The sequence below is a fragment of the Haliotis asinina genome, chromosome 10, assembly GCF_037392515.1.
Source record: "Haliotis asinina isolate JCU_RB_2024 chromosome 10, JCU_Hal_asi_v2, whole genome shotgun sequence".
NCBI classification, from domain to species: domain Eukaryota; kingdom Metazoa; phylum Mollusca; class Gastropoda; order Lepetellida; family Haliotidae; genus Haliotis; species Haliotis asinina.
In genome coordinates this window covers 29,459,048-29,478,412 of record NC_090289.1, presented here as the reverse complement: position 1 = coordinate 29,478,412, position 19,365 = coordinate 29,459,048, and the positions used below count along the sequence as shown (strand labels likewise).

Sequence of the window (19,365 nt, the reverse complement as noted above, 5' to 3'; positions counted from 1 at the left end):
TAATGAAAATCGTACCATCACGACTTTTATCCGATTTCAAACTTTTCCAGTGACTCACTTTCACCTCAGTCTTCGTTACTAATCACTCCCGAACACATAGCTTAGTCAACATCTTCCAGCGGAAGTTCTCCCACTCAACAACTGTCAGAATCTCCTACATAAAGATAGCTGTAAACGTCCCCAGGGGACAAGACGTCATGGCGACGACTGGACTGTATTTCACGTGCGGACTATTCATGGCTCCTTTTTCAATCAAATGAGCTATTTTCAAGTTAGTGTTCTTAAACCGCTTCCAAGCATTTTGAGTTAAAGAGTTTTCGGTGGGATTGTTGTATCATTATTCTTGCTTATGAGTTAAATCTCATACAGCACCGCGTCAATACGGCACCAGATTAGCGCTATAAACCTTGATTTGAAAAAAACGCTGCGGCGTGTGCTTGAAACATTCACGTATACGCAAAAGACAGATTTCCAGGACAGTACGTACTTCAGATATTCTTCAATAGGTCGTCACACAACTGAGTTCGCATTTACATCGCTTCAATTATATTTCGGTAATTTTGCGACTCCACGCCGGAGAAATTAGAGTGAATGAGTTTAGTATTACGGAGAAAGAGCATTGAAAGGTTTTAAGTTCTGCTCCAGAAAGAATCACAACCAGTCGGAAACTACCAAAGTCATCAGTTGACTACTGGGTGTATCTATGTGCCAAGTGTAGTGGAGAAATGTTGAACGGTTTGTGTGTTCTGCTCCGAAAAAGACGAATTGTCTTGGACAATTGTAATATCCACCGCAGAATGCGTTGGAGGGGAAAACAAATAAAACTGTAAGACGCTAAACAATACTGAGACAGGGTAGTGATTCAAATGTGGGTAGTGTATGAACAATAACGCAGACAAGTATGTACTGGCAGGTTGATCTATTTTACCTTACCTCACCTGAGCACGTTGAACTAAGTGCTTTCTGGCCTACAAAGAATGTCGTGTCTTCTGATTCCTTAGATGACGTTTTAATGGTTGATAAGCTGGATAAATACGAATTTCCCATATTTCTCTTTCATCACTATCTTAGAGATGAGAGATTACAGGTACCGAGTATAACCTGTAGCGATAGTTTCTCCCCGGAGAAGTGAGAGCGGATTGAAACGTTCCACCGAAATGCTAATGGTAAAGTCACGTCAACCCTGGCTTGTGCACTGTCTGGGTAGTATTGGGGCTGTTCAGTTTGTTTTACCTATTTTCTTTAGTTAACATGATTTTTTTAGAAAAACAGGAGCAGCCTCCATCATTATCTGTTGGCTACGAGATGTATACTCTTGAACAAATCATCGACTGACCATAACGTAACACATATATGCTTTTCGCTGAATCTGCAATATTGCAGCTATTTTGCGGCTAAATTGACATATATGGCCCCAACTCCCACGGAGTACTCCATTACAGCAGGAAAGTTGTACATTCGGAAAATGCATCCCTTCGTTGATGGGTTAAAATAATTACAAATTAACCAAGTCCATGGAATCAACCAAGCTATGACCAGTTTGTACTACAGGGTCAAGATGACCATGATAGATATCTTGCCAACAAAGTATGTTATGAAGACACATGTTTTGTAGGATTATCTAATCTTTCGGATTCCGAGTAATCAGTGATAGAGTGAATGAGTCAGATTGTGAGACTCCCTGATAACGTACCGTAAAGAAATGAACTGCTGCTTATGGCAGTCAGGCTGTCTGTCCGATCCAAGCTGGATAGTGAGTTTAGTTTTACGCCGCACTCAGCAATATTCCAGTCATATGGTGGCGGTCTGTAAATAATCCAGTCTGGACCAGACAATCCAGAGATCAACATCATGAGCATCGATCTGCGCAATTGGGAACCGATGACATTTGTCAACCAAGTCAGCAAGCATGACCACCCGATCCCGTTAGTCGCCTCTCACGACAAGCATTATCGCCTTTTATGGCAAGCATGGGTTTGCTGAAGGCCTGTTCTACCCCGACACCTTCACGGGTCCAAGCTAGACAGTGTTGAGGCCATTGTAGGACAAGCTTCGATATGAATATAACTAAACAGTGGGTGTTAATATTTGTTTTCTTGTTCGTTCGCGTAAGATTACAATTTCACATAATTATCGTTACATTCTTCATCCAACTGAACATAATGAATTAAACGGATCGGGTGTCCAGGCTCGCTAACATGGTTAACACGTTTGTATGTGAGCGAGAGTTTTACGCCGCTTTTGGCAATATTCCATCAACATCACGACAGGGGACACCATAAATGTGCTTCACACATTGTACCAATGTTGGGAACTTAACCCGGACCTTTGGAGTGACGAGCGAACGCTTTACCCACTAGGCTACCCCACTGCCCCAATATGACAATTGCATAGATCAGTTGTTATTATTGTTGATCTCTTGATTGTCTGGTCCAGACTCAATCTTTTGCAGACCGCCGCCATATAGATGAAATATAGCCGACTGTGGTCTCAAGCAACAAACCAGCAAGCAAACGCGAATGAAAACAAAGTGATTAGTTGAAAATACTTTATTATGTTCCAGTCGTTAAAATAAAACGATGTCGAAAATGATAGTAGAATATGCGTTTTCAAGAACGAGACAAATGAGGGCAAATGCGTGATATTACCAAGAGAGCATATCTGACCAGGAATGTTTACATGTATAAATGTACAACAGAAGACCACTTCCATATTTCCTCCTTCAGACACTGAGCTAAATCCACCAAATACAAGACATGCGTCTAATAGAATGCGTCTAATCTAAATATGATCTTTTATTTGCAAGCGCACCTTTTCATTGTTTCGGGATTCAAATAGCTATGTCTGTATAACCTGAACAGAGACGGCCGTGCCACCAGACCAAGTGCTGGCACAAAAACTGAATGACACATCAGCGTCTAATAGAGGAAATACGGTACGATTTTACCCTTCAGTAAACTTATATCACAGGACAAAAGGGCAGGCTTATCAGCGCCGGAAAAAAAACGTTCAGCGCCAAACCTGACAACTGTTAAACTGATTGTACACCGAGCTTCATAATGTCTGTAGTCATACAAATGCACATTCCACTATATACAATACGATAGCGTCACGTTTAACAAGTATATACATGTCGACATTACAACATTGAATCAAAGATTACACAAGAATCAGCCATCATGAATGCAATGAATAACGTGGGTGAATTATTTGGTGCTACTTTTGGCAACATTTACGACATCAAATTCAGGATTTGCATTGTACGCCTGTGAGTGATTGTGCCTGGTCTGCATCGAACAAAAAGGTTACCCCATTTCCTATAAACAAATGACTATTTCGTAAGAACAAAAAGTTGTTTTCCTTTCAGATTGGTCTTAGGAGAGTCATGTTTTGCTAACATGTTTATTTACACTTTCCTACGGTTCCCATTATATTAAAATAACAGTAGATAACGTATCACCCGGTCTGGTGCATTTTGCAAAGAGAGATTGTCCAATTATACTCCACTTTTCCACTGCCACTACATAAACCCTGCTCTGAGGGAAAAAATGATGCCATCAAAATACCATAGGAAAACATCAAAAGGCAGCCCTAGACTGGCCGCCATGGCAAGAGTCATCAAGACATATTCAATGGTTTTGGAGGTATTCTCCTCAAAAAGGGGATATTTTCCAACCTTGTTTTCAATCAAATCCATCCATATTCTCCAAACGTCCATAGTCCTAAGAATTCTTAACCTTGGTCGAGCCAAGGTGTTAAGAATTGGCTTAAGAAGTTCGTAGGGTTACGGAGTCAAGGTTACAGAATACCCGACACTTTCTATCATCTTTGAAAACAAGCAAGTTTACGTTTGGTTAGGGTTTGGTTTAAGGTTAGGATTAGGGTTAGATTTAGGGTTTAGTGTGACGAGACGCAAGGTATCCGGTATTCTGTAACTGTACCGCTACGAACGTTTCAAGAAATTCTTGTCTGGTGATTCCTATTCTCGAAACGTTCGTAGCCCTAAGAATTATTAACTTTGGCCGTAGCCAATGTGTTAAGAATGGGCTTAAGAAGTCCGTAGGGCTACGAACGTTTCGAGAATAGCTAGCCTGTTTCCTACAAGACTGACCTGTAGCAAGCTTCAACAAGATATGCTTCAGCGGTTCAGAGGTTGTGTCTTTTCAGTTGAGTTGAGTTGCGTTGGGTTTTACGTCACATCGGTCTTATTCCAGACATATAGTCACGAGATCAGTGTTTGCATCCATTACCATTTTAAGAGCATGTTCCAAAAGAGTTTGGCTTTAAAAACATACTCTCCCTATGAAACTACAGTTTGTGATATAGGTCAACTTCCCTTGGGTGCCCGCTCACACGGGAAAACATATCTTTCAGATTTCTCGCAACATAATAAGAGTCTTTCAAATCAAAAGAACTGCAGTGAACACAAAAATATATCACTTCCAAAATGTGTCAAGGTTGAGAAACAATTAGATCAGACTGTCATATAACTCTTTGACCTTACCTCATTCTGGAAATTGAATGTTACAAGCTGAATGTCAGTTTCACCTTTCATTGCTATAATATGAATATACTGATGATGCATTGAAAGTACATGCATGAGTTAACCATTTAACAGGCATTGGGTGGTTGGATTTTCACACTCATCCAGGAATCTTTGGTGTCTGCTTTTGGCCAGGTGTAGTATATTATCATGCTGATGAAATACAGTAAAGTATACAGGTTATAGTCCATGCATCAAGGAACGTTTACATTTCAGCATCATGTACCTTAAACAACAAACACTTGATAACACAAATGTCACAGTTAATTGAAATCATACAGTTTCCTGCAAACCTGAAAGATGAAGTGCAATCGGTAAGCAGTGGAACTTGGAGTGGAATATTTCCTTTGATTTATAATACACAGAGACCTTGTGACAGTTTAGTATTTCACCGCGAAATGTGCTGTGACGATACAACTGTACAGTCACATAGAACCACAGAATACCTTAGTTGCATTAAGAAACATTAACTGAAGCCATCAATGCAAAGATTTGGGATTCAAAATTGTTTTCAACAAATTTTCCAGAAATGTTTCTTTTGACAGACTTCTTTCTTCACTTAACATTAAAAGTATGTCATCAAGTCAAGTAATAACTTCAAATTGACATATGGGAACTCCGGGTTCAAGACATCTAATGCAGATATCTAGTATTTTCGCAGGATGTCACTCTCATTGGATATTTGATATGTATGTATTACTCCCATTGGTCCAGTATTTCTTATGGACATGCGATACTGTTGAGACAATAATTCTGCTTGAATGACTGATGCATGTGTTTTTCATTTCATGATGCTACATGTTTGTTATATAGGCTTACAAGAGCAACACGATTAGACATCACTACTAAGTAGAGCTGGGACAGACCCAAATGTTCTATGAAAGTACCCCACCCCCTATTACCAATGTCTACATCTTCAATACAACCTTTAAATCATCACAGAATAATAAATTACATTATTGAATGTATTAGTCACCTGCTCAAAACGGGTCCAGGTATTGAGCCAGCTACCCGGGTCCAACACATTATCCACCCATCCTGGGTATCCGATTTCACCATCCCAGCCCTACTACTAAGTACATTATTCTCAGTGGTTAATGAATAAAAGATGCCTGTATTTTATGTGGAAACATAGATATGACAAGGTGATCATAAGCTGTCAACTACACACAGCATTATATCTGTTTGGTTTTTTTTAAATTCATATACACTTGCACTCAAAGCAATGTTAACTGGTGATTCTTAAATATTTTATCTCCATGTCTCTGATATTTGGATCATCAAATGACAATTGTACATACTGTACTGTTCAGTGGTCAAAACATTGCACCTCCATTGTGCTATCGTTGACTCATATATTTATAAAGGAAGTGCTAAGGTAATGTAAGTACAATTAGTGGGAATCCTTCATTATGCAGTCTGGCTGCAGCACTGAGATTTGTTGGAGTCACCATAATATTCTGTGACAGTCTCACATAATGTGTCACAAGGATACATTATTCTTATGGTAATAATATCAAAACCAAATACATCACTGTAAAGTGAATTTCTTCAGTACACAGTTACTCTGACCAGGGACCTGACGATAATTATGACAAATATTTGGTCAATGTCATGTCATCATGGTGATTGCACTCTTCTTCTAAAACTAACCTTATACTACATCTAGTCTACTTGTCATGTCCAAGTTAAGGTGATGCTTCATCTTTCTGATCATCATTCTGTTCCTTGGCACTCAATGTCTGTCCACTTCCTTGGCACTCACTGTCTGTCCACTTCCTTGGCACTCACTGTCTGTCCACTTTCTTGGTACTCACTGTTTGTCCACTTCCTTGGCACTCACTGTCTGTCCACTTCCTTGGCACTCACAGTTTGTCCATTTCCTTGGGAGTCTGAGACAAAGTCCCATTCTTTATCACCTTCAGATGAGCCTGAATCTCCTCCAGGAGACAATGGAGCATCTTTGCCAGTCTGCTCATTTGCCTCAACTTGCATCTTTTCCTCTTTCGTCTGGTTCTTAATATTGGATGAAACATTTTCAGCAGGTTCGGATACATCGGCCTCTTCTCTATCAGATGCTTGTTTCTTGGTATCATCAGCCTCTTCATCTGAGTTTTCTTCTTTCTTGTATGGAATGTCTGTTGGGGAATCACTCTGTCCTTCATCACTGCCAATCCTCAGATATTCATCTTCTGTGGAGTCACCCAAAGCCATTTCACTTTTCCCAGAATCCAGAGCCTCTGCCAGTTCAATGCTTGACTCATTTGAGGAAGACTTTTCACTATCTGGGTTTACAATATCATAATCGCTATTGCCACTATCAGTCTTTTCATTACTCTCAACTAAATTGCCATTTGAATTATTGGCATCAGAAACACAATCATCATTGTCTTTGCTTTCACGTTTGTCCAACCCAGATCCAGCTTCCTTATTCATGTCTGCAGTTTCAATCACTTGAGCAGGCTTCAATCTGCCCTTCTCAATACCTAAAGGATCACCTGGCATATCCTCTGCAGCCAAAGCAGACAAATCACCAACATCGTCATCCTCACAAGTATCTAGTGAACCATCCAGATCCACACAACTGAAGCTGGGGAAAGCAAGAGCAGGTTCCCTCTCCCTGTAGTCAGCCTCCACCTCTGTGGAACTCTCCTTGTCAGTGGATTCATGCCTCTGCTGACCAGGAGCTTCTAGAGAAGGATCAGCATCTTGATGACTTGGACTCTGCAACTCAGACATTTCTGTCTGCTCAGGTTTCCCGCTCTGATGAACTAGAGTGTCCATTGGTCGAATCTGAACATCTGTTAGTGATCCAGTCAGTGGGATCATGCTGTGGTTGTCCTCCTTTGCTGTAAACTGACCAGATGATCCTGAAAGAAGACTCCTGTTGTCCTGTTGCTGGACATTCTGAAGGTGACGGGTTGAGGAGATTAAGTCACTGGAATAGAAAACAGGTTGTCAATAACAAAGAAACAAAATAATGTTGTTGGTTTGTACATAAACGCAGCAGTATTCCAGCTAAATGACAGTGATCTGTAAATAATCAATGTGAGGATAATATTCCAAATGTAGTAAAAATATTTGAAATTTGAATTGATTTATTTTTATTTCTTTGACCTGCCAATGGAACATTTAACCCAAATCTGAGCCAACACCCAGCGAATGGGAGCAAGCCTCATGAGTGTAGTGTAAGCAGAATTAGTGCATCCTTCTGGAATCTCTGAAATCCAGATCAATCTTGAGGAAGCTCACTAACATTCCTAATGCTTAATCCAAAGCTTTACCAGATGTTCTTGCAAGAAGGGAAAGGTTCATTTATATCAGTTGACATTGCATTAATTGCAAACAGATGGTTATTCAAGAGATATAACATAAACATATGCCCATGCTACTCACAGTTCCCCGGTGGAGTGAGCAGAGTGTATCCCCTCACTGGCCATTTCTGCCATCTGGATCTCCCGTATCTGCCTTGACCCTGGTGGCTGTCTCATGGATAACAGCAGGGACAGTCTCTGCTGCAACGTCTGTCGCTCAGACTTCACCTTTGCACTGCAACAAATCAGCAAGTGAAAAAAACTCAGACCTTTGGCAAAACAACAGGATGTGTGCATGGTCCTGAGAACACAAAATTTGACTCAATATTCTGTGATTGTGACTGTTCTCATAAAACTATGGACCAGTGTACGCAAAAGAAGTAAGTATTCTGTGATTGTGACTGTTCTCATAAAACTATGGACCAGTGCACGCAAAAGAAGTAAGATTTATCTCCCTTCCTTTGTGAAGCAAATGTGTGGCGCCACTGAAACATATACTGAAAACTTTTCCAAAGAGCCTGTATTCACAATTATTTCAGATAACAATAAAATCAGTCACCATGACACCTTCATCCAAATAATTTCCCAAAATGAAATTTGTATTTATGATGACAGAATAAAATATTTACTGACTATTCTGTTATTCAAACATCAAGCTTAATGATGCATTGACTGATGGTCACAACAGCACAGAGGTATCTTACAGCTGTTCCTGGAGCTCCAGGACGACATTCTCCAGCATCAGTCGGTCACGCTGTCCCTCCGCCTCAACATACTGCAGACGCATCTCCATTCTCTGGTTGTCAGCAGAGATCTCCTCCACCTGCCGCTCTCGAAGACGTACCAGTTCCTCCAGGTAGCCCTGACAAACAGGTGGACCATGAACAAATTTCTATATACACTGCCCACTCGGTGGATAAATGTTTCTAAGGGCAGCTCAATGCCCTATACCCCGCTACATGATAAAATTATCAGACCATTGTTAGGTTTTTGTACAAGTTGGAGGCTAGTTGATAACAAGAACAAGGGTCTGAAAATTCCAGGGTGTCAACTTCCACTGAAAGTGATAACATATATGTAATTTTCTGAATAAATTGATATTTTATATTTATCCCAACTCATGCTTAGTTGCTTATCTCCACCTCCCTGGGAAAGGTAGTGGAATACCTGAAATCCCTTGAAGTTCCCTTCTAAAAGAAGCAGACATAAAATACACTCATCCACCAGAAGCCTCCCTTTTCCCGCCAAATCAGTCACATGGCTAACCAGGGAGGAGGAGATAAGCAGTTAAGCATGAGTTAGAATAAGGAAAAATTATGGAAATGGAAGTAAGTAAATAATAGCAAAAATGTCTACCTTCTGTTCACAGGCGCTCTTGAACTTATGTTCCAGATTCTTGTATTTGTTCCGCCAGCTGGCGTCGTCCACAACGTCCTCGCTCATGATGCTGCTGCTGATACTGGAGTTGGACAGCTCCCTCATTTCCTCCAGGTCACTAGTAACACTCTCCGCACTGGGGTAAAGAGGAATCTACCTCATAAACATGGCTCAAATTCTTTACCATTAAACTTCATCACTTGCAGAAAGTGGTCAAACATAACAGATGTTATACTTGGTATTACATTCTCTTAGTAAATCACAGATTCTAGTACTTTTTGGGGTCCCATCTGGGATTCAAACCCACACCTCAGAGTTGGGCAGCTAACTGCCTGCAGACAAAGTAATATACCTAACCTTCCCACCCACCAGTGTGCGGTGGTGATTAGGTGTGGGTTTGAATCCTGCATGGGACTCAACCCATGGCTCCATATAATTTTTCAACATCAGTACATACTTCTTATTTTTCTCAACAGGGCAGTACTTGTGTATACAGGTCAATAAACAATAAAACAATTCTTTCTTCAAATAAATACGCTATATATGATTCTAACACCATTCAAAACTGCAGGGATGCATATCTGTTAAGTTTTCTAAATTATATCCTTCTGTATTGTGCATGGTTTTTATCCATACATATGGACAAAAGTACTAGAATCTGTACTTTACAAAGAAGTGCAATCCTAAACATACCATGGGCTACATTTACGGTTTGACTTTAACAAATATTGCTCCTACTTTGACAAGTTTGAGAACATGGAAAGAAACCAAAGATAGACCTCTGGATAACAGAGCCCAAAGAAGGATCTTTCAATGGATAGACAAAGCAAGATACACTGACAAGGTTGCCACTGAGAGCCAGGATCTGTGAGTGTGTGAGCTGGGTGTTATTGCAGCTTCGAGCACTGTTCCAGTTATATCATGGCATGTCAGCCGTATGTGGGAACAAGTAATAGGCAGAGTAGGTCTTTCACATTACCACATAGTGAAACCCAGAGGCATGGTGGTGATGCCTAGAACCATGCTACGGATGAACCAGGACTGAGACATACAGATTCTGACAGGCTGAATAAATGCGTTTGCACAGCAACCTGCAGCACCTAAACAACTAGGATAAGTGAAAACAGTAATATGATGAGGGCTCCAAGAACATACCTTTGGTGGAACTGTAGAAATGGTGTGAAGTCTATCGCCAAGGGTCCTAGCAGATCCATGTTCTCTCCCTTCAGGCAGAAGCTAAAACCATACCAGAAGCAAACAAACATTGAACATGTATATTATAGACATGGAATATTACACACAAAGGATTTCAGCCCGTAAGTGTCTAAAAGATCATTTGCCATGATTTGGGAAACTTCTCTCTTCTGATTGATTAATCTAAGATTACAAGTCATAATAACCATCAATTAAAATAGCTTATGTTACAGTCATCACAGTAGAAGCTCATAAAGAAAATACTTCTATCTCAATCACTGTCAGTAGGCACATTGAAATGGGTGGTACTATAATATACTGAAATGCAAACAAAACACAAGATTCGCAAAATCGTAATCTCATAAAAGTATGTGTTCCTGTTTTTGTCTTCTATTGAAAAACTTGACAGAAAAAACAGAGTTGCATTTCTTTCACTATTCAGTATAGATTACAAATTGCAAAATGTGGCAATTACTCAAAGGTTTTGAGACTTAATAACTGCAGTACAGATATCGACTAAAATGGTGTAATTCAAACTCTAGTGAGTAAGTATTGCTTTTAGCAATATTCCAGCAAATTCACGGTGGACAACCAGGTTGCAATCTCACCTGAAGTCAATGGTATTGAGACCTAGAAACACTCCACACAGCATATTGGCATCTTCAGACAGCATTATGGCTCCATCTAGGTAGTGCTTCCTAAACAACAGCAAAGGTATTGTCTAATAGTGTGTCATCTAATATACAAACAGCAAAGAAAATATAAGCAGTTTTTGATCAATGAGAAAAATACTGCCCTGAACAGTACTGCACTTATATCACAGTATATCAGTCTAATAAATGAGCGAGTGAGTTCAGTTTTACACCACTTTTGATTATATTCCAGCAATATCAGAGCAGGGGACAACAGAAATGGGCTTCACACACTGTACCAATGTGGGGCATCAAGTGCAGGTCTTTGGTTTGACAAGTGAACACTTTAACCACTAGGCTACCCCACCAAGCCCCTAGCATGTGAAACCCTAAGTAATGCATGTCTCACACAAACAACACTCTGGCGAAACCCACACATCCATGTTTATGCTGACAAACCTAGATATACAACCAAGGTAACCCAGATAAATAACCCAAGATCATCGCATCCTTGCGTAACCAAGGGATGCAATTCTACATATTGAACTGCAGTGCCTAATTTGACTTGGCCAAATGTGTCCCCAGAATTCCAAAACTACCAAAAGGCACCAGTACACCACTAGACCAATCTCTGTGTCAAGTTTGGTGAAGAAATAGTAAACAGTTGTGAAGTTCTGCTCCAGAGCAGAACACTGCCACCAACTTCAGTCAAAGTCAAACTTGTTGCCAGGGAAATGCTAAAGATATTGAATTCAAAATTCCAAAACTACCAAAAGGCACCAGTACAACACCTGACCTGTCTATGTACCAAGTTTGGTGAAGCCACACTGACAGGTTTTAACATTTAAAGATCTGCTCTGGAAAAGATAAATTGCACAGACACATGGGCGGAGTCCATTTCAATATACGCCTGCAAAATGTGGTGCTTGGGATAAACATAAGTCCAATAGATCTTTCTTTATCATAAATATCATATATATGGGGAAAATATATAAATAACATATATGTCAGATGTTAACACATATATGTCATATCAGCCAAAGGATCACAATGTCATGATAATACAATGTATATAATCCTTACATAAGATACCTATAATACAGAATCACTTGGCTAATCAGCTCTATACATAAATGATACTTCCCAATGTTATGATCTATCATTCATTCAGAACAATCTTAGCTCTAATCTAGCCTTCTCATTTTGTACCCGTTAAATCCCCTTATCTGGAATATAATGCAGGTTAATTTAATCAGCCAATTATCTTATCTATGTCCCAAATAAACAAAGACCATTGTTAAAGCTACATACAGATACTGCAAGATTACACTCCTTGTAGAAGAATTCATGGATGGACACAATTATGATGCTGATTATGTTATGCTCTCAGGTCATGACTTTCAAGATCATGGCAGTAATGTTATAATAACAAGATGGCACAGTCATCATTACCTCCAATTTCAGTCTAAGTCACACATGTTGCCATGGAAACGTGGAAAATATTTCATTAACAATACCCAAACTACAAAAAGGCACTAATATACCACCAGATCTATCTATGTGCTAAAGTTGTGCTCCGGAAAAGCTAAATGTGCATGGACGGACGCATGTACAGATGGACACGCAGGTGGACGGGGTGCATCCTAATACCCCCGCAAAACGTGTTGCGGGGGATAATAAGCTTATGTAAAACACATCAGTAAAAAGGAACTTGTAAACAGGTTTCCTATAGAAAGATCTGTTCAAAAGACATAATGGGCAATGTTAGTTTACGCATCTGGTATAAGCACTGATAGACAATGACTGTGACTGTGTGAAGCTCTCAGAGTTTGACTTTCAAGATCATGGCAGCATTGTTAAAAATGATATAATCTGTTTCTGAAAAAATATGACACTGACAGATAGAGAATGTTACAAGGCTGACTGTGTGAAACTCTCGTCTTTCAAGATCAAGGCAATTTGTTAACACATTGTCAAAGTCAATTGTAAAAGTCAAAGGCCCCATTAGTCACTACGAGTTACCTTGTCGCTACATCAGTGGTATTTTAAAACAAGTTTCACATGTTGGCAAACAGGCACAAGAAGTCTCCAGGTCGTAACAAAGAATACCAAAAGCCATTTGTTTCTAGTGCCTATTTTGCCAACATGTGAAACTTGTTTTAAAATACCACTGTTGCTAGTGTAGTGACAAATTTGACCAGGATTGGTACTACAAGTATACTCGAGACAGACAGTCAGTGTGTTAAAATTTAACAGCATGGTAGAAATTCTGAGATGATTTCTCATAATAACAATATTTGGATCCTTCCTTCAAAGGGAGTGAATCACTGAGTTTGTTTTTATAACGCTTTGAGCAATATTCAAGTATTAAATGCAATGCAATTATGAATGCAGCATAAAACCTCATTTCTCAGTGCTCTACTGACCTTGTGACGTTCTGTTGCTTTATTGCAGCACCTAAATACTCAGACAACTTCTTCTCCATCAGTGCGCACCGAATGAAAGCTCGGCCCTGGAAGAGAATTGAAGAAAACCTTTTCTCCATCCTGTGAAGCATCTTATTACCAACCCGGTATGCCAACTGAAGACTGCCGGGGTGTAATGACATAGAGTCAGCTCTGCCGTGACAAAAAGTGGCATGACAAATACAAGATGCCGGACTTGTTCACATACAGCAGACTGACTTACATTAAATTTAACTCATTGCTGGAGTCAACTTCATAAACTCTTTGACACTCAGTGCCATGTTACCCTCACCATGTGATGCTTACTCTATGCAGCACCTATACAGCAGACACCCAAAAATATGCACAGAAAATTTCAAATAAATTCAAACTGAAAAATAATTGTTGAGTACCAATTACGCATTTGAAATCTTAGATACTCAAAAACTTTTAAACATATGCATGCAGATTATATTTATAAAATTTGCCTGCATAATGAAAAAGACATTGCTTGCTATCAAATTGTTCTGTTAGTATAGGACTAGTGTTGTACTGTCAGTGCAGGATGAGTGATTTTCTATGAAATCATTTCCATTGTGTTTAAGTTGGTTTTGCTTAGGTGTGACATAAGGCAGAACATACCTGTTTAGTAAACTTATTCAATGACATAAATAGTAAAATCACTGAATTCCCACATATCTGAAAGCAGCGGGTAAGGGAAAATGTAATACGCACTCAATATTCAAAATACCCACTCCAAAGAAATACATTGGGTACAGTACCCACATGAGCTAAATCTTATCTGGAGCTCTGTATACAGTGATGGCATCGCCTCACCAGATGAAAGCATTTTCTCTATGGTTTCTGTTCTACGAAGATTTGACAAGCCATCAACACCATGATGACCTCACCTTCACAGACAGAGACCTTATAATCTATATGGCATCTATACCTTGATAACCTTAACTTGAAAGGAGAAGACCTTATATTCTCTATGGCATCTATACCCTGATGATCTTACCTTGGCAGATGGTGACTTTATATTCTCTATGGCGTCTATGCTTGCTATGCAGCTCTGAGGCACATGTCGACAAGCCGCACGAACATACTCCCAAAAGGAGCGATTGTCCCCACCCCGATACCAGGTGGTTCTGTGAGCTGGAAATAAATAGTGTAGCAAATATTGGAAACCACCGACAAACCATGCTTATATGTGAAAAATGGGATCATCTTGAAGTGCATGCATGTGTGCACGTGTATGTGAGTGTGTTCTTACGTATACTTATAACAACATTCCAGCAATATTAAAGTGGGTCACACCTTGGTGTGATGGAGAAGTTTGACCACCATTGAGAATGGTCTGTTGTGCAAATCCCAGTTAAGGCCTCAGACAAAATATACAGTTAAAAAAGAAGTTATAATGAACTCAGTGTGCCAATATCTATACTATTTCAAGCTGAATAGGTGTTCAAGAGTTTGTTCTTACTAACAAAGATACATGTACGAAATTAAGAAAACTACAAACATGAAGGTATATCTTTCAAAAATGTGATTATTATTTGGACAACATACGCCTGATCCTGTGAAGAAGCACTTGTTCCAGAACCGCACAGAAGTTGATGAATTCCTCGCATTCATCGTCAATATTGCTGAAACAGGCCTTGTCTATAAGGCTCTTAACACAGAATCTGGAACAAATAGGTAGGGAATGAGTGAGCATGTTTAGATTTACACTGCACTCAGCATATTCACGCTATATGGCAACAGTCTGTAAATAATCGAGTCTGGGCCATGAGCATTGGTCTAAGCAATTGGAATACGATTATGTGTTAACCATGTCAGCCTGCAAGACCGCCAGATCCCTTTAGTTGCCCCTTATGAAGACCTATTCTAATCCAGATGTTCATGGGTAAATAGGGAGGATGAAGTAAGAATCATAATGAGTCAATGATTAAAGGTCACATACAACCAAAAACTCAAACATAATTAAAACACAACTAAGATTAGACTACTCACAACCCCATACTCCAGGTAGGCATACTGTTTCAAACTCTGCAAACCCACTTCCCGTGCATACATTATGAGCACAGCACAGCATAGCTGTTGAAACCAATTTTTCCCCCAAGGACTGGGGGGAAATTAGTGAATCTTTTGAACTCCAATATTGCAGGTATTTTTTCTTTGTGTTTTTTTTTCAACTTTAAAGGTTGAATTGACATTTTTGATTATTTGTTTCGGTAAGTGCATATCAAAACGTATCAGAATCTGCAAAGTTGTGTTTTACGTTGTTGCATGTCACCTTAGACGATTGATTAATTGTTTGACTGTTCAAGCTATGCTGCGACGGTCTGTATATAAGTCAGTCATGACTAAACAATCCAGATATCAACAGCATGATCATCGGTCCATGCAGTTGGGATACGATGATCTGTCAACCATGTCAACCATTAGCTTGACCACCTGATCTCGTTAGTCACCTCTTACGACAAGCGTAGTCGCCTTTTGTGGCAAACATGCTGTTCAAGACCCATTCTACACTGGACCATAATGGGTCCTGACCATAAAGAGATTCTGTAGAAGATCCCTGAAAATTCATCATAACCTCACAAGTTTATTTGTATCTCAAACCACCAGGTTTCATTTATTTGAACAAACATTCCAAAATTGCAACTTATCAATATACTGTTACTGCAGGATGTCATTTCAGTTGCGAGTTTCCACTGAGGGAGATTGAAGAACCACATCAGTCATAACTGATTTAACATTTAGTGGAAAAGAACACATATATTGCTGAAGAACAGCTTTTCAAATAAATGTCAGACACTTTGAACAAATGTCAAATGAACATGATTATTAAAGGGGCACTGATGCGGAGCAATTTCCGTGGACTGGTGTAAACTTTTGTTATTGTTTTTCTCCCGTGAGTACCCGGATGATATCCCAGAATTCGTGACCTCTGCTGCGCAGTCCGTAAGCGCGATTGATAGTTTAATTATAGACAGATCAACTGAGGTGAAGTCATTTTACTTCATTACAAATGTATTATGAAAACAAATGCAACACTTTGAAGGTTAATCATCTGCCAGTGGTAGAAATGGTAAAAAAAAACTGTTAGGACGGAAAAATAACGAAGCCAATGTACGTCTCTATATTTTGTCTCATAACCCTAGTTAGTTTATTGCCATACTTGTATGATTCTGAAAATTAATAAAAGAACACACGATCTGCTTATACTCACAGTAAATTTCTAACATAACAGCAACATTTATACATTGTATAGATTGTCAATGTGGATCCTATTTCACACACATACGCGATCTAGTGTGTTTTTCTGTCATGCAGATTCTTCTGAATGCTACAACAAATAAATTAATACAAAATGCAAAAAAATGAATGTAAAACAGACTAATTTTATAGCAACGATGTCATGCTACTACCTTGTTCAGGAATGTATCCATCAATATCCACGTAAAAGAAATCGTATTCCATTCATCTGCAGCTGGTAAATAATCCTGCTCTATGTCGCGTGTCTTACAACTGTCTCATTTGCGAAAAAGTAACACATCGTTTCACGTCTTTCGTTGGTGAAAACCAGATAAACCTCTCATTGGTCTCCCAAGATAGCACACCTGGCAACTAATTGTATGATGTCCACTATTCTAAGTAATTTAGTTAACCAATAATGAGCAATCAATCAATCAACGCAAGGGTGGTTAATTCTTTGAAGGGAGGATGTTGTTTTTGCACTTACACTTTACGACAGGCTGTAGTCATCTACACACACTGCCTTTTGACAAATCCACTAGAAGATAAAAGTAATTAATCAATCAGTGAGTTATCGGTTAATCCTTTGATCGATGTTTGTTTTTGTAACTCAGCTGATAAACCCTCTTGCATCACTTACATACACATATTAATTTATAATGTTGAGTATTTACTCCAGACAGGAGAAATGCCAAATGGGAACCTTTGTTGAGTAACCGAAGTGGTGTTGCTACTAATTATACCTGTTATAAATTCATGAATTGACCATCCAGAGAATGATGACAAATAACATGTGTAGGTTTACACCGTCAAACGCTAGTTACAGCAAGGAAGATGGAATCTCTGTGTCGCATGCAGCCTGAAAACACTTATGAGCCGAAACTGTTTTGAGGATACCAAGGGAATTTCGTTACATAAGGAATACACACGGGCATTTGCTGTGTACTTGGGTAAATAGGTGAAATAAGGGTTTTTTACGTAAGAAAATTTTCTCTACCAAAGGCAAAGTCATCGGTTTTTGTTTACGAATTCAAATAAATCAACTGTGTGTTTTTATTATCATAAATAATAAACCATTGTAGCTACCATAGCTACCAAAATGTACGTATGATATTTGCTATCACAGCTGAACCAACACTCAAAACTACCTAAATATAAAGCTTTGTAATCTTCCGTACTGAAACAAATGGCTACGTGCCTGTACACATCATATTTTCATGTAACATGATTAAATATCGAGGTTAAAAACACTGAAATAGGATCAAACTGGATCAATAACTATACCATCGAAGCATACGAAAAGACCTACACTGCTGGGATATTTGGTTACGATCAGACAAGGAATACCATGGATATTTTAAAACAAATGGTATATGATGGGCATCCGGCCTCCCGACTGTTTAGGTGAAGAAATTCTGCTAATATGGACAGGAGCCCAGTTCCTTTGTCCGTCACGGTCGAAGGAGCGGGCGCTGACCAATTTGCGGTTTGGTTTCGTAATTAGACCGTTGGTGAGAAACATTATTCGCTCCGCATCAGTGCCCCTTTAACTAACAAATTGGTAGGGAAAGTTTTTATCATCTATTCAAAATGGATGTCCACAGTTCACCTAATTAATTGTATTCTCAGATAAGCATTTCATAAACACTGAAAAATATAAGAAACTTTATTGATAGTTAAAAATAATGTGACCTAAATGTTTCAGAAGATTGATCTCATATGATAAAAAAATATTATAACAGACTGGTAAAACATGCAAAGATAATGGATGAAGAACATCAAGATGTCAAAAATGTCATATAATGTCACTACCTTTGGACTAGGAATATTGGATAAACAGTCGAATCGCAGCAAAGCCTCCTCAAAATACTGTAACTTGAATTTGTTGAATGTAATTTCACGAATAATCAGGAAGTGATAATGGATGAGCAACAATGACAGCGTTCCGTTGTTTTAGTTTCCTTTGTTCTCTTGGCGTGCATCTGATTTAAGATACGTCATCGAGGACATGGAAGATCATCTCCAGTCTCATTACTGTTAACATTCTAACTCGCTAATATTTATGATACACACACAATAGTTTCGATGCTGGTGATGACAAATGACATGTCACAGTTACCTGCAGACAGAAACGACATTTCGTCTTGCAACCTGGATCTGTCGATTGGAAAGCTTGGTGTTCGTGTTTTTGTTGTCATCCATCGTTCACACCCCTCATTTATCTATTGTTTACAGGTGGCGGGCAGTAAACGTAAACATGACACAGAGCTCATGTGATCTGAGCCCATGGGTTATGTTTGACCTTAACCTTTGACCATCGCCAATTTTATGCACAAACTAAATATAATTTTGTGTAAGCAGTTAATCTACGTTTTTAAAATATATACAAAAAGTACAACAAAAATAAATAACAGGACGTTTTATGTTTCGAGTAAAAGCTTGTAACTGGTCAGATGAGAGATATACAAGCGCGCATATAGCGGCCAAAATTTTGACTGGGCGTCTGTCTTTAAGACACAAGTGTACAGTGGAAACAAATAAGGCTCGTTTGGATACTCTAAAACGCTTGCGCCCCTCTCCTCGCTTGAGCGTGGAGG

At 39.1% G+C, this 19,365-nt stretch overlaps 1 protein-coding gene across 2 annotated transcripts; it reads right to left on the bottom strand.

The window, feature by feature from the left end:
- Positions 1-2,534: 2,534 nt before the first annotated feature.
- Positions 2,535-19,083, bottom strand: LOC137298057 (RUN domain-containing protein 3B-like). Of its 2 annotated transcripts, none has more exons than XM_067830105.1 (10): positions 18,888-19,083; positions 15,077-15,192; positions 14,526-14,662; positions 13,487-13,572; positions 11,037-11,126; positions 10,390-10,470; positions 9,214-9,370; positions 8,562-8,719; positions 7,940-8,092; positions 2,535-7,481 (listed from the first exon to the last, which is right to left on the bottom strand). In XM_067830105.1, exons 1-10 carry the CDS (start codon positions 18,968-18,970, stop codon positions 6,383-6,385), a joined length of 2,160 nt encoding a protein of 719 aa, XP_067686206.1. In that variant the 5' UTR covers positions 18,971-19,083; the 3' UTR covers positions 2,535-6,382. The 2 variants fall into 2 exon arrangements, with proteins under 2 accessions (XP_067686206.1, XP_067686207.1); XM_067830106.1 differs by having other exon boundaries at positions 14,526-14,655; positions 15,073-15,192; positions 18,888-19,058.
- Between the last annotated feature and the right edge of the window lie 282 nt (positions 19,084-19,365).